This window comes from Eptesicus fuscus, chromosome 23 (genome assembly GCF_027574615.1).
Source record: "Eptesicus fuscus isolate TK198812 chromosome 23, DD_ASM_mEF_20220401, whole genome shotgun sequence".
In the NCBI taxonomy this organism is placed as follows: Eukaryota; Metazoa; Chordata; class Mammalia; order Chiroptera; family Vespertilionidae; genus Eptesicus; species Eptesicus fuscus.
This window is the reverse complement of record NC_072495.1, coordinates 12,292,856-12,312,078: the sequence shown is the minus strand read 5'-3', so window position 1 is coordinate 12,312,078 and position 19,223 is coordinate 12,292,856. Positions and strand designations below refer to the sequence as shown.

At 53.4% G+C, this 19,223-nt stretch overlaps 1 protein-coding gene across 4 annotated transcripts; it reads right to left on the bottom strand.

Moving 5' to 3' along the window:
- Window positions 1-57: 57 nt before the first annotated feature.
- On the bottom strand, window positions 58-19,154 carry YPEL1 (yippee like 1). Of its 4 annotated transcripts, none has more exons than XR_008555243.1 (6): window positions 18,969-19,154; window positions 7,335-7,617; window positions 3,767-3,810; window positions 3,222-3,330; window positions 2,218-2,441; window positions 58-114 (listed from the first exon to the last, which is right to left on the bottom strand). XR_008555243.1 is itself a non-coding variant. In XM_008142645.3 (5 exons), exons 2-5 carry the CDS (start codon window positions 7,449-7,451, stop codon window positions 2,352-2,354), a joined length of 360 nt encoding a protein of 119 aa, XP_008140867.1. In that variant the 5' UTR covers window positions 7,452-7,617; window positions 18,969-19,154; the 3' UTR covers window positions 530-2,351. The 4 variants fall into 4 exon arrangements, 2 of the variants coding, with proteins under 2 accessions (XP_008140867.1, XP_054568341.1); XR_008555242.1 differs by lacking the exon at window positions 58-114 and adding an exon at window positions 530-2,136; XM_008142645.3 differs by lacking the exon at window positions 58-114 and having other exon boundaries at window positions 530-2,441.
- Between the last annotated feature and the right edge of the window lie 69 nt (window positions 19,155-19,223).

The following is a 19,223-nucleotide window of genomic DNA, read 5'->3' as shown; positions in this document are numbered from 1 at the left end:
CGGGATGACATTTACTGTTGAGGCATTTGAGAGGGTGGAACATACCAGCACGTAGTTGTGGCTCGTGGATGTCCTTCCCGGAAGCCAGCTCAGTTCATTTGGTTTCAAAAGGAGCTTGGGTTTTGCAGAAGACCAACAAAAAAGTGGTGAGAATATTTGTACCAATTATATTTTTAAAAAAACAACGAAGAAAAAAAAAAGTCATAAGACGACCAAGAAAAAGGTTTCGATGCCATCAAAAAGACGATACAAAACCAAAGTGCTCAAATCGAAGGAGCAGTAAAATTGCCCAGAACATATAAAAGCTTTAAATATAAGTTTTGTATATACAAAAACTGCTCAGAAGAACTTTAGATTCAGTTGCAGCCAAGACCTGGAGACGCGCAAGAGCCGCTGCCCGGGCCAGCGGTGGGGGCCCGGCGCCGCCCACTTCCCCGGCCCGCGGAGCCTCAGGTGCAGCAGAGGCTTGTAGAGGAACCAAAACGAGAAGGCGTGTCCGTTTCGGCCCGATTTTCACAGGAGGACTCACTCGGAAGGCTCCCTCGGTCCCTCCATGGGTCCCCTAAGGACCAGCTGCAGGTGTTTGCCGTTTCACGTGCCACTGCTCGCGGGAGGCCTGAGGCTGCACAGCCGAACCCCGTCCTTGGGTGCACGGCCGTGCTGGGCCGCCGAGACCTCTGGGCGCCAGCTCAGAAGCAGCGCCAGCTGGAGCACCTGCGCGTGCAGAGGCTTCCACAGCTGGACCAGGACCGTCCTTCGGCCGAAGCTACGCGGCAGAGGCTCCTCGGGCATCGGCCACCCTGCTGTCCGGCTGCCACGTTCCCCGTGTTCCAAGGCTTCGAGACTCAGGCAGAGATGGCGCCCAAAGGGAAGCTCCAGGTGAGCAGCTGAACCAGAACCGGGCAGGGAGCCCGGTGCCTGCACGGCCAGGGCTCTGGGCTAAGGGGAGGCTGGCGTCGGGGCAGGGCTCATGCTCGCTGCCACTGGACTAACCATGCCTACAGGCCGAGAAGCGCCCGGGCACACGGCTCTCCTCTCCCTGCTGCCCCGGGCCCCTTTCCTGCCCTTGGCGCCGGGATGCGGTGAGCCTCAGCCACGGTGCCACACAGGCCGCCCGCACCCCTGAGCAGCAGGCGGCCCGCAGGCTGCAGTCGGGTTTGAACATGGAAACAGAAAACTTATTTGGGAACATTTTTGACCCAAATTCTTTACAAACTGGCCAAAACCTGTGCAGTGCCCACTCCTTGCAGAAGCATGGGTGGGTCAAAACTTAAAACCAGTGGCGGCTCCTCAGGACCTAGGACACTGCCCAGGCCCTTCTGTGACAGCCCATGGGACAGAGCCAGGCAAGGCAGGGTGACCCGCTGAGCAAACCAAACATCTCATTTACAAAGTTTAAACCTGTCTTGCAACTTTAACCTTTTTTGAAAACATTAAAAACAGTCTACCAAATCTCAAGTTTGAAAGTTTATCCTGTTAGTTCGGGCCTCTTTCATATGCAAAAATAATTATTTTTCTTCAAGTACATCAGAGTAGAAAAGGAAGTCCGATTTACTCGGTCCAGTGTGTTAAACTGGTACTCCATGGACCAGCGCTCAGTGCCTGCCTCACGTCGGCCCCACCTCCGGAGCCTGGGTCCGGGACTTGGCCCTGGCACAGCTGCCCGCAGGCCCTGGGTCAGTCTCTGCTAACAACTGGTTCACTTGCTTCCTAGATAAGGAGGCTATTGGCTTAAACAAACAGGATGTTCCATTAAACACATTTCTCTATTTCTAGCTTACGTAAAATGTTACCCATGGTGTCTTCTGGTTTTGAGCAAGGCTAAAAAAACACCCTCGGTGTATAGATTTGACTGCTTCTGGAATGTTCTGAAATGAGCACTGCGACTGAACAGCTCATTTGCAAGAGAAATAACCAATTTGTAATTTTGCAAATTAGAAAGAAGTGGGCTGTAACACTGTCCTTCTCAACAACAGGGTGAACCTGCTCTCCAAAGAGACCCTGTCCCTGTGGTCTGTAGATTCGGCTTGTTTCTGTCAAATGTGAAAGAGCAGCCAAACTTGGTCTTAAAGTCAGAGTTAAAGAAGGTATTAACTAGACAGATCAGCCATCGGTTGGTTAATTCTTTCTCTGGAACTTGACACGAGAAAAAGGTCATTGGAACATTTCTGAAACGACCACATACATGAAGAGGACATAGACCAAATGGAGCCTTACCCACGGGAGCGGCCGGAAGAGGCAGGCTTGCAAGGTTCAAGTTCAAGAAATAGTCATCCAGGACGCTCCTATGTTTCCATTCCATTCAAGTCTCTCGCAAAACAGGATTCGGAAGAGAACAGGAAGTCTTCGCTTTACTCCCAGCCATTGTCTTTGATCATGTGGGCAAGCTCAATGATAAATTTCCCTTCCTTATACTTCTGACTGCTCTCGAAGGCGTGTTCCTTGGGGGGAAAGTAGAAACAGAAGGTTTCAGGAAAGACTGTTTCATTTTCAACTTCGTTGTACTCTGAGCAGAGAAAGTAAGCAAGTGTATGGTAGCCTGTCTCCCCAGAAGCCCCCTGCACCGCTCGCGGCTGGGGGCTGTCTCGGGGACAAGCGCATTGAGGGCAGTGCAAGGCTGCCGTGCGCGTGTCATCAGGTGACAGTTAACTTGTAGGGAAATAGGAATTCCGATTTGTTACTGGGCACCTGCCACGTGCAGGGCAATTCGGAAGGAGGAAGAGGAGCGAGATGCCCCTTCCAGGGACTCCAGGTGCAAGGAGGGTGAAGGTGACGGCACTGGGAGCCCGGGCGTAGGTCAGAGATGCTGTAGGGACCTCGGGTGGGGAAGGACGGGGCCGGGGGGAGGATGTGGAGGCCTCACTAAGCTCGTCTCTGTGAGCTGGGCACTGTGTCTCCTATCTGATGGGGACGTGGGACACAGCAATGATCGAGAATTCCAGGAGGGAGAGCTGGTCGGTGCCCTGACGAAGAAAACCAGAACGGCATGCAGGAGGCAGCCAGCCAGTCAATCATTCTTATCACTGACGCTTCTACCTCTCTCCCCCTCTCCCTTTCTCTCTGAAGTCAATAAAAACGTATTTTAAAAAATGAACTCTGATAGGATTATACTTCCGGGGGAGATCTACGCCTTTGCAAATTTTGTTTCCATTTGTAAATGTTTTATTGGTCATAGTACCTCTGCGTGTTCTCTGGAATGTCAGAACAAGGTGGTCACTCACATATTTCCACCCGAGCGTGGTTTTGCAGTTCTCACAGTAGATGTCTGCCACAGCGTGCAGGCCGGTGAGAAGGACCCTCTCCTCGGCAGGGCCGCAGCCCACGTTCACCCTGCAGGGAGGGAGGAGCAGGTGCTGGAGACCTGCCCCCGAGGGCCTCCGGCAGCAGCCTTCCCCCCACCACACACCGCCCCCCACCATCACCACCACCACCACCTAGATGTGACCGTCCGCCTTCCCCAGCCCTGCCCACCGCCTCCTCTCAGGAGAAGGCACCACCTTTTATCTCCCCGGACCGCGGGCTCTGGGCGGGGAGCACTGCTGCTGCGGCAAAACTCACCCCGCCCCGCCCCCCAAATGGGAAGGAATCCACAGCACGTGTGCAGCGAATCCCTCGCTCAGTGAAGAGCCTATGCCTTCCCGAAACTCTTAAGACTAGAGAGAGTTCATTCTAGACCCGGGAGCACTCAATTCAATGGGCACAGACGAGACCCCTGGGATCTGACACCGAGCACAGCCGTCTCCAGGCGAGTGGCCGCGATACTCACACAGAATTGAAGAGGTAGGCGCGCCCCTGGCTTCCCTGAAAGGACTGAGAGAAGAGCAGAGTGTTACCGATGAGGGTGACGCGTTTGGGATGGAAGTGGGGGCTCTGTGCTTCAGGTCACGGGTCTGCACACGAGCTGCAGGGCTGCCTTGCAGAGTGTGAGGGGCTGCGCTCAGGGCCCGGAGCAGGACAAGATCTTCCCAAAAGTAGGGGCGGGAGTCACGGCCGCCGAGAGCCCCACAGGGGCACCAGGGTCCTCACATGCACCACGTCTGTCCGATATCAGGGGCAAGGGGACGCTCTCATGCTTTTCCACTGAAATAAAGTCACAAGATGCCCCCCCCCGCCCCCCCGGGAGGAAAGGACAGCTCACCCCAGGAGTGTTACAAGCTAAGGAGCGGCTCGCAGCATGTTTATGCACCCTAAGATGACTTAAGCGGAGTGGGTATCCGTGCCTCCCGGATACAATCAGGTCAGTCCCAGACTCCGCTTGAGGTTCGTCTGCTCTGGTGCCAGGCTCAAATGACCCAACAGAACAGATGGACCACAAAAGTAATCAGCGAAATGCAAACCCAAGCAAGAACAGGTCTTGGTTTCTCTGCCTGTCACTCGGCACTCATTCAAAAGACTGAGGAAGGTTGACTGCAGCACAAGTTGACAACATCAAGATGTGGAAGGCACATACCGAATGGCCCAGCAATCCCCTTCTCAGGACGGACTGTAAAGAACAGATCAGCTTGAGTGTGCAAGGAAATGTGACAAGAATGGTCACCATCACCGTGTGTGTAATTGCAAAAAAAAAAAAAAAAAAGAAACCCCACCAATAAGCGAGCAAACAAATGAATTCATTTCACACCCGGGCTCATGCACTTTAAAAGGGTGACAGGAACAGATCGGGATGAGTGGGCTGGAAAGTAGTCATAGAATACTGTTAAGCAAAGAAAGAGCTGTGAAATGACGTGTCGTGAGCTCTATTTTAAAGTGAAAATGTGTTGTCATGGACACACACACAACAAAGAAAAACAAAACCACCCCCCCCCAAAAAAAAAAACCAAAAACCAGACAACAATACATACCAAATTACTAAGTGATTACTCTAAGGAATGGAGTTGGGATAGGAAGGAGGAAAAAGAAATTCTCTTTTTTTACTTTATCCATACACATCACTTTAATGTGTGATTACAGAGTCCTGGCTGGCCCATGAACACCTCACCTGAGCAAGAAATAAACCCTCCTTTAGCCCTGGCTGGGGGCCTCAGTGGGTTGGAGTGTCCCGTTCACTAAAGGATGGTGGGCTCAATTCCCAGTCAGTGCGCATACCCAGGTTGTGGGTTCAATCTCCGAGTGCACAGGGGAGGCAACCAATTAACGTCTCTCTCTCCCTTCCTTTCTAAAATCAATAAAAAAACGTATCCTCAGGTGAGGATTAAAAAATAATAATTCTTCATTTTAAGCCACAGATTTGGGGTTGTTACTGAAGCAAAACTGAGCCTGAGACTAGCAGTTTTGATTTAAATATACAGCTTTCAGACTTAACAAGGGGTCTTCCCTTAAGTAGCTTCTTAGAATGAGGAATATTATTTATGTCCAATTAAAGATTCATCAGACAAACTTTTCACACATCCCTATCGGCTTTCAATTTTCTAGACTGATTTCTGAATTTTCACCTATTCTGTGAATCCTCATTTTTTAAAAAATACTATCCTCAACCTGACTGGTTTGGCTCAGTGGATAGAGCGTCGGCCTGTGGACTGAAGGGTCCCAGGTTCGATTCCGGTCAAGGGCATGTGCCTTGGTTGCTGGCACGTCCCCAGTGGGAGGTGTGCAGGAGGCAGCTGATTGGTGTTTCTCTCTCATCGATGTTTCTAACTCTCTATCCCTCTCCCTTCCTCTCTGTAAAAAAATCAATAAAATATGTTTAAAAAATAAAAATAAAAATAAAAATACTATCCTCTTGTTTTTTTTTTTTAAAAAATAGATATTATTGATTTCAGAGAGGAAGGGAAAAGGAGAGAGATAAAACATCAATGATAAGAGAGAATCATCGATCAACTACCTCTCCCCCCTCCCCCACTGGGGATTGAGCCCCAACCCAGGCATGTGCCCTTGACCGGAATCAAACCTGGGACCCATTAGTCTGCAGGCCGATGCCCTATCCACTGAGCCAAACCAGCTAGGGCTGAAGCCTCATTTTTGACACAGGATTTGGATCAAAGGTGTGATCAGATCTGTGGTTCAAATTAAAGCCACAGTCTAACTACAGCAGGACTCTGCAAACTGCTGTAAATTAGAGCCAGATAAATATTTCGGGCTTTGGGGGCCATACACACTCTGTCGCAACTACTGTGTGGTGGCACCAAAGTAGCCGCAGATGACACGTAAAACCTGACGAAAGCAGTGCTCTGCCCGCCCGATGTGGCTGCAGACGGGGTTGCCTTCTGACAACCGGACCTGCCTCCCCGGGAGGCTTCCCGGGCCGCGTTGCTTGTGAGCGCACAGAGGGACCCAGAGGCTGTGACCCTGCAGGACCGCCCTCCAGCCTCGGGGGAATTCGGTTCTGCTCCATGTGACCAGTGCCACGGAATAACATGTAAGACAGCGACGTCCAACCGTGTGCGGCAAGGACTGTTAAAACACGCAGCACGCCGAAACCGGTTTGGCTCAGTGGATAGAGCGTCGGCCTGCGGACTCAAGGGTCCCAGGTTTGATTCCGGTCAAGGGCATGTACCTTGGTTGCGGGCACATCCCCAGTAGGGAGTATGCAGGAGGCAGCTGATTGATGTTTCTCTCTCATCGATGTTTCTTTTTTTAAATATATTTTGTTGATTTTTTACAGAGAGGAAGGGAGAGGGATAGAGAGTTAGAAACATCCATGAGAGAGAAACATCGATCAGCTGCCGCCCGCACCCTCCCCCACCTCCCCACTGGGGATGTGCCCGCAACCAAAGTACATGCCGTTGACCGGAATCAAACCTGGGACCCTTCAGTCTGCAGGCCGACGCTCTATCCACTGAGCCAAACCAGTCAGGGCTGATTGATGTTTCTAACTCTCTATCCCTCTCCCCTCCTCTCTGTAAAAAAAATCAATAAAATATGTATGGCTGATCTTGTCACACCTCCCCGGCCTCTCGGGTCCTGCAGAGGGCGCCAGAGCTCCCCTCCTGGGCATCTTCCTGAAAGATCCCACCTCCCGCACGGCATCCTCTTCTCTTCTTAACCACTCTAACTTTTAAAAAAGTCTTACTTCTCTTTTTATTAAACTGTTCCCACAGGTTTTCCGGACTTCCTTTGCTCCCTCAATGCGTCTGGTTTCACACCGAGTTCACTGCTCTGACAAGGGACTCATCTTGGTCTTGGTGATCCCGGGAGTCCCAGCTGTCGGCCTTCCCACCCGCCCGCCCACGGCGTGAAGACCACGAGCCCGTGGCGTAGCCACACAATCACGCACAGACCCGCCATCAACGCCGCCCTGCAGGCTCCGACTGCCGGGACACAGCACACCCAGGAGGCCATGTGACGGCCGGTGCCCGCGGCGCAGGGACCCACCCACCTCCACGCGCAGCACTTGCCTTGGAGATGAGCTCGTCGTGGTTGGCCAGGTGGGCTCTGCAGTGGACACAGCTGTACGTCCGGTGGCAGCTGGGCAGGTAGGCTTGGAAAGTTTTGGACTTGGTCATCTTCACCATGTCTGCGGGGCTCTCCTCGCTCAGCGCGGGGCTGGCGCCGAAGGCGCGGCGGCTCTGCGGGGCTCTCTCACAGAAGCAGCACTGGAACACGCACGCCAGAGCCGTGGTGGGTCAGGAGGCGTGTGGCACTGTCCACACAGCCGGGACCAGAGAAAAACGCCGCAACCTGGCAAAAGTCAGGACACGCGGTGCGTTAGGGAGCGAGTGGAACACAGCAAGGAGGTGTGTTCACGATGATGCATTCGGAGGGATGGGGGACGGCCCTCGCCCGTTTGGCTCAGGGGATAGAGCAGTGATGGGCAACCTTTTGAGCTTGGTGTGTCAAACTTCGCCAAAAAACTGAGCATAACTCGGGTAGTGTGTCACTTTGAGGAAAAAACATTATTTCGCAAATGTTTCATCCTCAGAAGCAGCAAATGTTTCATCCTCGGCATGCGGCCGCCTCAGCGGCTGCGTGTCATCAGAAATGGCTACACGTGTCAGTGCTGACACGTGTGTCATAGGTTCGCCATCACTGGGATAGAGCATCGTCCTATACACTGAAGGGTCCCGGGTTCCATTCTAGTCAAGGGCACATGCCCCGGTTGTGGGCTCGATCCCCAGTTGGGGGCGTGCAGGAGGCAGCCGATCAGTGATTCTCTCTCATCATTGATGTCTCTCTCTCTCTCTCTCCCTCCCTCTCCGAAATCAATAAAAATATATTTTAAAAAAAGAATGGGGGACGGGCAGGACCAGAAGTTGAAGATCTAGTCCTGCCATATTAATTGTACATAAAAAGAATACTAAGCCCGGCCGGCCTGGCTCAGTGGGTGAGTGTTGATCTATGAACCAAGTGGTCACGGTTCGATTCCTGGTTGGGCCACATTTCCAGGTTGCGGGCTCGATCTCCTGTGTGGGGCGTGCGGGAGGCAGCTGATCCATGATTCTCTCTCATCATGGATGTTCCTGTCTGTCTCTCCCTCTCCCTTCCCCTCTGAAATCAATAAAAAAATATTTTAAAAGATACTAATACTTAATCACTGTTTGATCATTCTAAATTGAGTTGAGTGGCAGGTGAACTACTCTGACACACAAAACACTTGAGGAAAACAGCTCTACTGTGTTTGCTTCAGGAAAAGTGAGAAAACAGCAGCCACCTAGGTTCCCGTCCGAGTGAGGCGACAGCAGGAACCATCTTGTCCCAAATCCCGGAATGAATGACGCAAAGCACCCCGACATATATGAATAAATGATGGACCCACTGTTTTTTAAAAATATCTTTAAAATTAACTTTTAGAGAGAGAGGAAAGGAGAGAGGGCGGGAGAGAGAAACATCAATGTGAGAGTGAGACTCTGACCGGCTGCCTCCTGCACCAGCCCTGCCGGGGATCGAGCCTGCAACCCGGGTCCGTGCCCTGACGGGGAATCACACCAGCACCCTGCAGCGCACAGGAGGGCGCCCCGCTGGCCAGGGCTGGAGCCACCAGGCATTCGTCTGCATCCGTCCAGAAGGAAACCGTGAATACGGTCAATGACTTTCGACAAGGACGCCAAGACCGTTCAGTGGGGGAAAGACGGTCTTTTCAACAAATGCGCTGGGGAAACTGGACACCACACACAAAAGAACGAGGTTAAACCCTCCCCTTACACTGTATACAAAAATGAACTCAAAGGACGTCAAAGACAGAAATGTAAGCCCTAGCTGGCTTGGCTCAGTGGATTAAGCATCGGCCTGCAAACTGAAAGGTCCCAGGTTCGATTCCAGTCAGGGCACATGCCTGGATTGTGGGCTCAATCCCCAGTGGGGGACTTGCAGGAGGCAGCCAATCCAGTGATTCTCTCTCATCATGGATGTTTCTATCTCTCCCTCTTCCTTCCTCTCTGAAATCAATAAAAATTAAAAAAAGACATACATGTAAGAAATAAAACTGTGAAACTCTTAGAATAAAATATAGCAAGAATTTTTATGACATTGGATTTGGCACTGACTTCTCGGATGACACCCAAAGCACAGACATGCCTGAGGATTTACAGAAAGTAAAGTGAGAAGAAATGGGGCAGAGGCGTTACGTGTGAACAGGGAAAGATGGAGGATTTTTCAGAATTGAAGACACCAAACCACAGACCAGAAGTCCAATAATTCCAAGTAGAATAAAAATAAAGGCACATCTGGCCACATAATAAAACTGCAGAAACCCAAAGAAAAAGGAAAAGAAAAGCCTTATTAGTATCCAGAAGAGGAGGGAAAATTACTTTTCAGCAGAACAACTTCCCAGAGAAACCCATGGAGCCAGGAGGCAGCAGGGAAAGGGGCCTTTAAGGGTCTGAAAGGTACCTGCAATCCCAGAATTCCACATCCAGCGAAATCATCTTTCAAGGATTTGGGAAATGACATCTTCCGACAACTAAAAAGCTTGACCTCAGCAAAATATCACTAAAGAAGTTCAAGGATGTGCTTCAGACAGAAGGAAAACAACTCTAAAAGAAGGAATGCCAAGTATACAGACCGTTAAACCTCCGAGGGCGGGGGGTGGTGGGGTGGGGAGATCAACCAAAGGACTTGTGTGCATGCAGGTAAGCGGAACCAGTGGACACGGACAGTAGGGGGTGAGGGCCTGTGCTGGGGGGGGGGGGGCGGTGGGGAGAGGTCAATGGGGGGAAGGAGACATATGTAATACTTTCAACAATAAACAATTTACATTAAAAAAAAAAACTAAAAAAAATTTTCTGTTGTTTAAGTCACCCCCTCCCCCCACCAAAAAAGGAAAAGTGTAAACATGTGGGTAAACAGAACAATGACTTGGGGAGCTTCAAAAAGATAGGATTATGATACATGACAACAGTCAGAGGAAAATGCTCCCGAGTCCTTGTACTGCCCCCCAAAATACTTTAGATTCCAGTAAATTCAGGAGAAATGTAATTTCTGATGAAACTTCTAGAAGAACAAAAGTGTCTTCTAACTTCCAAACCTGTGAAGGGAAATACGAGGGAACGAGAACACGTGAACCTCAGGGAGGCAGGAAGAGCGGGAAGCCCCGAGGAGGGAGCGAGAGCCCCCCACCCCCCCGACCCCTGGTGCAGCGCTCACGGGAACCAAGTGCACCAGGGGTCAGGGGTCAGGTTCAGACCGAGCAGAAAACAACTCACCCCGAGGCTGCTCGCAAGGGACACACGTTAGACACCAGGACAGGAGAAGGAGGGAAAGGTAAGGCTGGACTGCGGGGGTGGATCACCCACAGATGAACGGTCTGTGAGTCTCTGCTAACAGGGTACTGTTTTATGGATTTCTTATATCTATGTGATTCACAGCAAAGAAGTTAAAGCAGTGGCCCCGGCCAGGCAGCTCAGTTGGTCAGAGCGGCGTACCGATACGCCGAGGTTGCAGGTTCGATCCCCGGTCAGGGCACATATAAGATGTAACCAATGGCCGAAACCGGTTTGGCTCAGTGGATAGAGCGTCGGCCTGGGTCCCAGGTTCGATTCCAGTCAAGGGCATGTACATTGGTTGCGGGCACATCCCCAGTAGGGGGTGTGCAGGAGGCAGCTGGTTGATGTTTCTCTCTCATCAATGTTTCTAGCTCTCTATCCCTCTCCCTTCCTCTCTGTAAAAAAATCAATAAAATATATTAAAAAAAAAAAGATGTAACCAATGAACGGCTAAGTGGAACAAATCCATGTTTTTCTCTCTCTCAAATCAGTCAATTAAAAAAAAAAGTTAAAGTAGTAAAAGCAGAGAAAGATATACAGGGTGGGGCAAAAGTAGGTTTACAGTTGTGAGTACACAGAACAGTTTATTCTGTATCAGTTATTAATTATTGTGTTATTTGTCCTGCACCCATCATATCAAAAGGCCAGAACCGGTGAAGAGCAAGGTGGACGGGAGCATGTTCTCTACCAGAGTCGGCCAGAGAGCCAGGCTGTCACTTCCCAGCAGAGTCATCAGGAGTGTGGTCCTGGCCCCGGCCGGCGGCTCAGGCGGGTGGAACGTCATCCCGTCTCGTCCACCGAAAGGTTGTGGATTCAGTTCCTGGTCAGGGCACATACCTAGGTTGCAGGTTTGAGTCCCAGTCAATTCCCAGTTGGGACGTGTACAGGGGGCAACTGATCAATGTTTGCTTTTCTCTCTCTCTCTCCCCCTTCCTTCTCTCTCTCAAAATCAATAAAGAACTATCCTCGGGTGAGGGTTAAAAAAAAAAAAAGAAGAGTGTGATACTGGCTTGGGTTAGTTAGAGCATTGTCCCAATACACCAAGGTTGTGGGTTCAATCCCTAGTCAGGGCACATACAAGAAGCAAACAATGAATGCATAAAAAAGTGGAACAAATCCATGTTTCTCTCTGCCTCTCCCTCTCTCTCTAAAATTAAAAAAAAGAAAGTATGTGATACCAGAGGCCTGGTGCCTGACATTCGTGCACTGGCGGGGGGGGGGGGGGGTCCCTCAGCCCAGCCTGCGCCCTCTCGCAGTCCAGGACCCCCGAGGGCTCCTTAGTGCTGCCCAGGAGGCGGGAGAGGCTCCCGCCCCCGCCACTGTGCTCGCCAGCTGCAAGCCCGGCTTCTGGCTGAGCGGCACTCCCCCTGTGGGAGCGCACTGACCACCAGGGGGCAGCTCCTGCGCTGAGCGTCTGCCCCCTGGTGGTCAGTGTGTGTCATAGCAACCAGTCGTTCTGCTGCTCTTTGGTTGATATTAGGGGTTTCATTATATAGGATTGGCTCAGGACAAAACCAGGTCATGTGACATAAAAGAAAGCTCAGAAGCAGATCTATGTATATCCTAGAAGGACACCAGCTATAGCAGAAGGGACACTGTGGCTCACTGGGAAAGAACAGATTTAAAAAATGGTGCTGGACAATTGTGTATCTAGGAAAAGAAAAAGTTAGATCCCAATTCATGCCCTAATAAAAAATTAATAGCTTATCGCTCTTTCCAACAGAGAAAACCAGCTAACAAGACGGCAGTGGAGGAAATTCCCACACAAGGGCTCATGCCCACACCCACACCCACCCTCTAAGATGAAGCCTGTTACACCGGCCGGTGTGGCTCAGCGTCATCGCCTGTGAGCCAGCAGGCTACGACTCGATTCCCGGTCAGGGCACATGCCCGGGTTGTGGGCTCAATCCCGTGTGGGGCGTGCAGGAGGCAGCCAATCAATGATGTTTCTATCTCTCTCTCCCTCTCCCTTCCTCTCTGAAATCAATAAAAATATATTAAAAAAGAAAATAAGCCGAAACCAGTTTGGCTCAGTGGATAGAGCGTCAGCCTGCGGGCTCAAGGGTCCCAGGTTCGATTCTGGTCAAGGGCATGTACCTTGGTTGTGGGCGCATCCCGAGTGGGGCGTGTGCAGGAGGCAGCTGATCGATGTTTCTCTCTCATCGATGTTTCTAACTCTCTATCCCTCTCCCTTCCTCTCTGTGAAAAATCAATAAAATATATTTTTTTAAAAAAAGAAAAGAAAATGAAGCCTGTTTCCTTCTCCAATATATGGGCTTCACAACCAAGTTAAGGTATTTCTGAGCAATCCTAATTTACATTGGATATTCCCAATTAGTAATTCCAAAAAACACTCCCCATCCTTCCACCCCATTGGCTGCCATTGACTCAGGTGCCCTTCCTGAACTTTTCCCTTGGGTTTCTCAAGAATCAAGGACAAGGTGTTACCAACTCAAGGGGTTCACCACTTGGGGTGTCCTAGTGAAGAAGGAAACCTGGCCCGGCTGGTGTGGCTCAGTTGGTTGAGCATCGACCTATGAACCAGGAGATCACAGTTCGAATCCTGGTCAGGACACTTGCCCGGGTTGCTGGCTCGATCCCTCATCATTGATGTTTCTATCTCTTTCTCCCCCTCCCTTTCTCTCTGAAATCAATAAAATAAAAAAATATATATATATTTTTTAAATTTTTTAAAAAAATATACTTTATTGATTCTTTACAGAGAGGAAGAGAGAGGGAGAGAGAGTTAGAAACATCGATGAGATAGAAACATCAATCAGCTGCCTCCTGCACACTCCCCACTGGGGATGTGCCCGCAACCAAGGCACATGCCCTTGACCGGAATCGAACCCGGGACCCTTCAGTCCGCAGGCCGACGCTCCATCCGCTGAGCCACACCGGTCAGGGCCAATAAAAATATATTTAACCCTTTGCACTCGCTTGCTTTTTTCTCGATTCCTTTATTCTAATGCTAACCGTGTCACCAGGCAGTTTTATTACTGCACTTGCAGCAAATGAAGGTCGCGGGATTCATATCCAAACCTGTCCCGCCAAGGGAGGCTGAGCCATCGCTTATTCATACTATTTGGCTAATCACACATGGATTTCTTCTCTGCCGTTGGCTACATTAATCTGTTAGGTTCCTGTCCAGCTCATCCTGTTTACAGCTGGTCTGCAAAATACTGCACTACGTTAAAATACTGTTACATCCTAACATTTCGCAAGAGTGACACTGAGTAATAACACTTAGAACTGCCCAGACCTTGAGATCTTCTTCTAACATAAGCCCCAACACATCTGATCAGATTTTCTCTGCTGCTCCAGCCCACGGACCCGTTATGGATTCTCTCCGACCAGCTCCCGAGGGCCCCCGGGAGGGCACAAAGGTAAGCGTCACCTCGGACACCATCTGCCCCAGCCCCGCTGGCGAAGCCCCAGCCACCCTCCGCCCGCCCCCCCCGTGTGCCCACTGTCCACGCGGACACTTAAGTCCACCCCCGCTCCACCGCCAGTGTGCCCAGTGAGGAAGGAGCAAACTTGTTCTGACTTCACTTCTTTTTTTAAAATATATTTTTATTGATTTCAGAGAGGAAGGGAGAGGGAGAAACACCAATGGTGAGAGAGAATCACTGATTGGCTGCCTCCTGCACGCCCCGCACTGGGGATCGAACCCGCAACCCAGGCATGTGCCCTCGACCCTCCAGTCCACAGGCCGACGCTCTATCCACTGAGCCCAACCGGCCAGGGCGGACTTCCCTTCTTAGTGAACTCGTGTCAAGTCCGTTTTAACATCCTCACCCAAGTTCTTCTTTCTAAGGAAAGGAGCCTTAAGTACTCAGCTGTTTGACCCCCTCCTTTCCTCACCTCCTCCCACAGCCGGAGGTGAGGGGCCGAGAGGCAGGGATCTGGGCTCAGCCAAAGGCGCCCCCTCGGGTCCCGGACCCTCTGGTGGCAAACTCTGCTCCTGGCTTTGGAACCAGCGCCTCCCTCCCGGGCTCGGGCCGCCGGCACGTAACCGAGGGCCAGCCCAGGACCGGACGCCGTGCAGGGGGGGAGCCCCCCGCCCCCCAAAGAGATCCGTGTGGGGTCAATTTTTAGAGCAAAAACAATATTCTGCTTCCAGAAGTTTCTCTCCGAAAACAAGCAGGTAGAAATATCTTAAGAGAACGTGAGTCAGGCCTGTGTCCATTGTGCCGTCACCAAACTTCCAAAGACAAAAACACTGAGAAATGAGCCAAACCACGGAGCTCTGGCAATTCCAGGACAGAATGGAGGTGCCCACGGGCTGAGGGCTCCCTTCCCTCCCTCCACCTGCCAGGTCCTCACGCCCATAGGACACAGGCCCCAAGGCCCCCCATCTCTCTATTCCCCCCCCCCAGGCCCTGAGGCCCCCCATCTCTCTATCCCCCCCCCACAGGCCCCGAGGCCCCCCATCTCTCTATCCCCCCGCCACAGGCCCCGAGGCCCCCCATCTCTCTATTCCCCCCGCATTTACTCCTCCTGCCAGCACAGCGTCACCAGGCCCGGCAGGTGAGGGGCCCCAGGCCTCCACCTCCCCGTGAGCAGGAGGAGGCGCCAGGCAAGGAAGCGGGCTCGGGGAGCGGAGACACGGTGCTGCCCGCCTCCCCCCTCCCCCCCCCCCGCCCGGCTGCGGAGTCCGGCAGAGCCCAGCCCGGGGAAGCAGAGCGCCAGGCCAGGCCGGTGCACGCGTGGAGATCACACCCGTCACCGAAAAGGAAACGCAGACTCCCCGCAAGAGCCTCCGGGCCAAGGCCAGCCCCATCCTAAGCAGATGACTTCACGGAAACCAAATGAATTAACAGCAGCCCGAAGAGATGAGTGTTCTCAGTCCCACTCCGCAGCCAGGGAAACTGAGGCCCAACGGGGCCCCGTAAGCAAGCGGAGGGGCTGGGTTCAAAGCCAGTCTACCCCCTGGACCACAGAGCCCTAGACAGGTGTGAGCTCTCCTCATCGATGCAAACCAAAGGCACCTGGCACTGCCTTCCCACCCGGTAGAACAGGCTGCGATGCAGCCAGCTGGGTGCTCCCGGCACACCCCCGCGCCCGGTGTCCCCCCGGCATTCACCTCCGGCCGGGCACGCCTGCAATACAACCGGGTAACGGTGCTGCTGAACACGAACCAGGAACAGATGCAGAGTGGGGCTCAGGCTGGGGGCAGGGAGGGCAGGGACGGCGACTTCCTTTCCCCTGTCTCCTCTCGTAACTTCTGGTTTTTAAAAAAATACATTTTTATTGATTTCAGAGAGGAAGGGAGAGGGAGAGAGAGAGAGAAACATCCGTGATGAGAGAGAATCACTGACTGGCTCCCTCCTGCACGGCCCCCACTGGGGATGGAGCCCGCAACCCGGGCAGGTGCCCTGACCAGGAATCGAACTGTGACCTCCTGGTTCATAGGTCGACGCTCAACCACGGAGCCACGCCGGCTGGGCTGGTAACTTGTGATTTTGATACCAAGTGTATACACTGAACTCACAGGCCTGGGAAGGCCGGGAAGGATTTACATCAAAAGGTGCAGACAGCACAGGCACCGCTCGCCTTTGGTGCAGACTCCCTTCCTCCTTGTTGTGGATAAAAAGCTTTTCTCCACATTCCAGGAGCCAGCGCCTTGGACCCCTGGGCCGGGGGAGGGAGAGGACGCCTCCTCCAGTCCTCCCACCTCCGCGCTGTCCTCAGATACAGCCCCTCAGCACCCGCTGCCCCGGCCTCTCCCGGACCGAGGGGCGGGGTCCCTGCAGCCCCCAGCTCTCCTCCCACCGTGGTCGGGTCCTGTCTCCCCATCTCCCACGAGACTATGATTCACGAGTTTGCACTGAGCCTTCCTTTTGGAAGAACCTTCAATACATTCCCTTCCATCCTCCCGCTAGTAACAAAGTTTCCCATCACGGCCTCGGGTCATTCCAGCAAAGGCTGCTCGTGTCCTTGCGAAGAAGGGGGGATGCAGGGACTAGGCCTGGAAGGCTGGACTGAAGCGAGAGGAAAGAGGCTGGTAATCGTGCACTATCAGTCACAGGCTAAATAAAACCCAAACACCCAAAGCCCTGCGTTGTGCCAGGGACGGGGAAAACCAAAAATGCAAGGAGGGATGGGAAGGGGGCGGTGCTTGGGGGAGAGTGTGCTGGCTGGGGGGGTGGGGGTGGGGGGGGACGGACAGGTGGCATCCAGGGAGCCAGCAGGTGAGGTTTGGCGCTGGGGCCTGGGGGGTGGGGGCAAGGCTGAAAGAAGGCTCCACTCAAACTGTGGCACGAATTTGGTGGCCAAGCTGCTGCCTCACCTGTGAAACGGGGTTACTATGCACTTCCCACCAGGGGGTCCAGAGAATCCCACAAGCTTGGCAGAGTCAGCAAGCCCGGCTCAACACCTCACACCCCACAGGGAACCCTGGCTCTGGGGTCCCTTCCCCGGGCAGTGGGGTCGGTTGGCTCCAGGATTTCCATTTTACTCTCAGCCGTGGCCAGGTTTTCCACAGTGCCCCCCCCCCACCCCCTCCTCCCCGGTCTCTGTCACAATGTCTCCCAGCAGCCCCCAGTCCATCTCACCCTCTTGACTCCTTTCCAGACCCGAACTCACGCTGCCCTCCCCGGAACCCTTGGCCCCCCAGTGACTTGGCTGTTGGGAACTTTCTCCAACCTCCGCTGAAATCTCTTGTCAAATTCCCACTCTCGAGAGGTTTTGCTGATTAACAGATCTAACTACGTTCCTAAAATTCAAAACCAAATGAACCTGGGTGAAGAGTGTCAGAGAACCGCTCGAAAGCAGGCAGACTCCTCTTATCCGTCTCCCGGGGAGAAAAGCCACGGGAGGGCCCCTGCCCTCCGCACTCCTGCCCCTTGACACACGGTCCCCGGGGGGGCTGCGTGAGGACAGACACACGGTCCCGGGGGAACCGCGTGAGGACGGACACGGGATCACTGCTCTCCTCACAAGGAGCTCTGCACACCTCAGTGCTTGGAAAACAGAAAGACTGAATGTCTGGAATTGACTTAACGCACCCGTGTCAGTGGCTAATCGTGGCAAATGTACCCTGGCCATGGAGGATGGTAACACTGGGTGTGGGGCACATTGGGATTGTCTGTACTATTTTTGCAACTTTTATGTAAATCTAAAATGATTCCAAAACGAGAAGTTCATGTAAAAAGCAGAAAGACCATTGCTAAGATTACTAAGTTGTGTGTGTGTGTGTGTGTGTGTGTGTGTTTTAAGTGCCCAACGCAGGCCAGACCCAGTGCTACACGGTCGTTTTAAGACATGGGTTTGCCCGGGTCCTAGCTCTGAGGGGTTCCCACAGGGAGAGCCCCCTGACCCTGCGATGCAAGGGGCGGCGGCACCAAGGTCCAGGAGAGCGGCGGGCCGCAGCCGGGGCTGGGGAAGCCAGTGCGGGATGGCGCAGCTCAGCCGCCCCGGGATCACGCACAGCACCTGGCTCCGCCAACACCCACCAGAGCAGGGGCGGGAGGGCGCACAGGTGAGCGGGGAGAGGCAGCCGGGGCAGGTGAAGCCACTGAAAGGGTCCCCAGGGGAGGCAAGCCTTGCTCGGAGGCTTGGGGACTTGAGGTGAGGGCCTGGTTGGTGGAAAAAAGAAAATAACATTCTTGGCAAAGGCAGCATCGGCAGGTTAAGGTGTGTGTTTTGGATACAAAGAGAAAGAAGCAATGCAACAGAACGGGAAAGGCTTGGGGGTGGGAAACGGATGTGTTCCCGGGCCACCGTCCACCTAAAACGGAATTTGCCTTCTTTCCATCCTAGAACTCGGCACACAACGTGGACAGCAGACGATGCCAATCGCAGGCCGGGCTGGGGGAGGGGGACCCTGCCGAGCAGGTTTCCGAAGCGAAGGCGTTTGCGAGCTCGGCTGGGGAGCCTCGTGCCACAAGTGGGGAGCTGACGCGGAGCCACGATCTTTGTGTGCGCAACTTGAAAACGCCCCCCTTTTCAGCCAACCTCGGGACCTCTTTGTCCTCCCTTTCCTCCCCAACGGCGACTTATTTTTTTTTAAAAAAGAGGGAAAAGCCTATTATGATGCGGTCCATTCCCTCTGCACATATTTTCCTGGCTGGGGTGGCTGGGGAGGGGGGAGCGCGGGGGCCAAATCCAAGATTAGGCTTCTTGGTCTGCTCCAAAGCGGAGCGAACCAAACACCGAGAAACCCAACAATCCAATCGGAGGGAAAACACCGGCAGGTGCGGCCGTTCGCACCCCGTCTGCCCGCCTGGACGCCCAACAGGTGCTCCGGACCCTGCCCGCAGCCGCAGGCTCCTCGGGTCGCCACAAGCAGCCGCCCGCGCCACGGAGTCCAGGCCCGCCCGTACTCACGGCCGCTCGGCGGTCCGCGCCCCAGCCCGCAGCGCCCATCCGGCCCGGGCCTCGGTCAGCGCGGGCTCGGTTCTCACGCGGCCCCGGCGCGACCCGGGGCGCGCCGCGGCCGTTGGCACCTCCGCAGGGCGCGAGGCATCCTCCCGCCGCCGCCGCCCCGCGGGCCGCCAGCCCTTTGTTTTGGAGCCCCGGCCCCGCCGCGCCGCCGTTAACGGCCTCGGAACGCGGTGCGGGCCAATCAGCACGTAGCCCCGC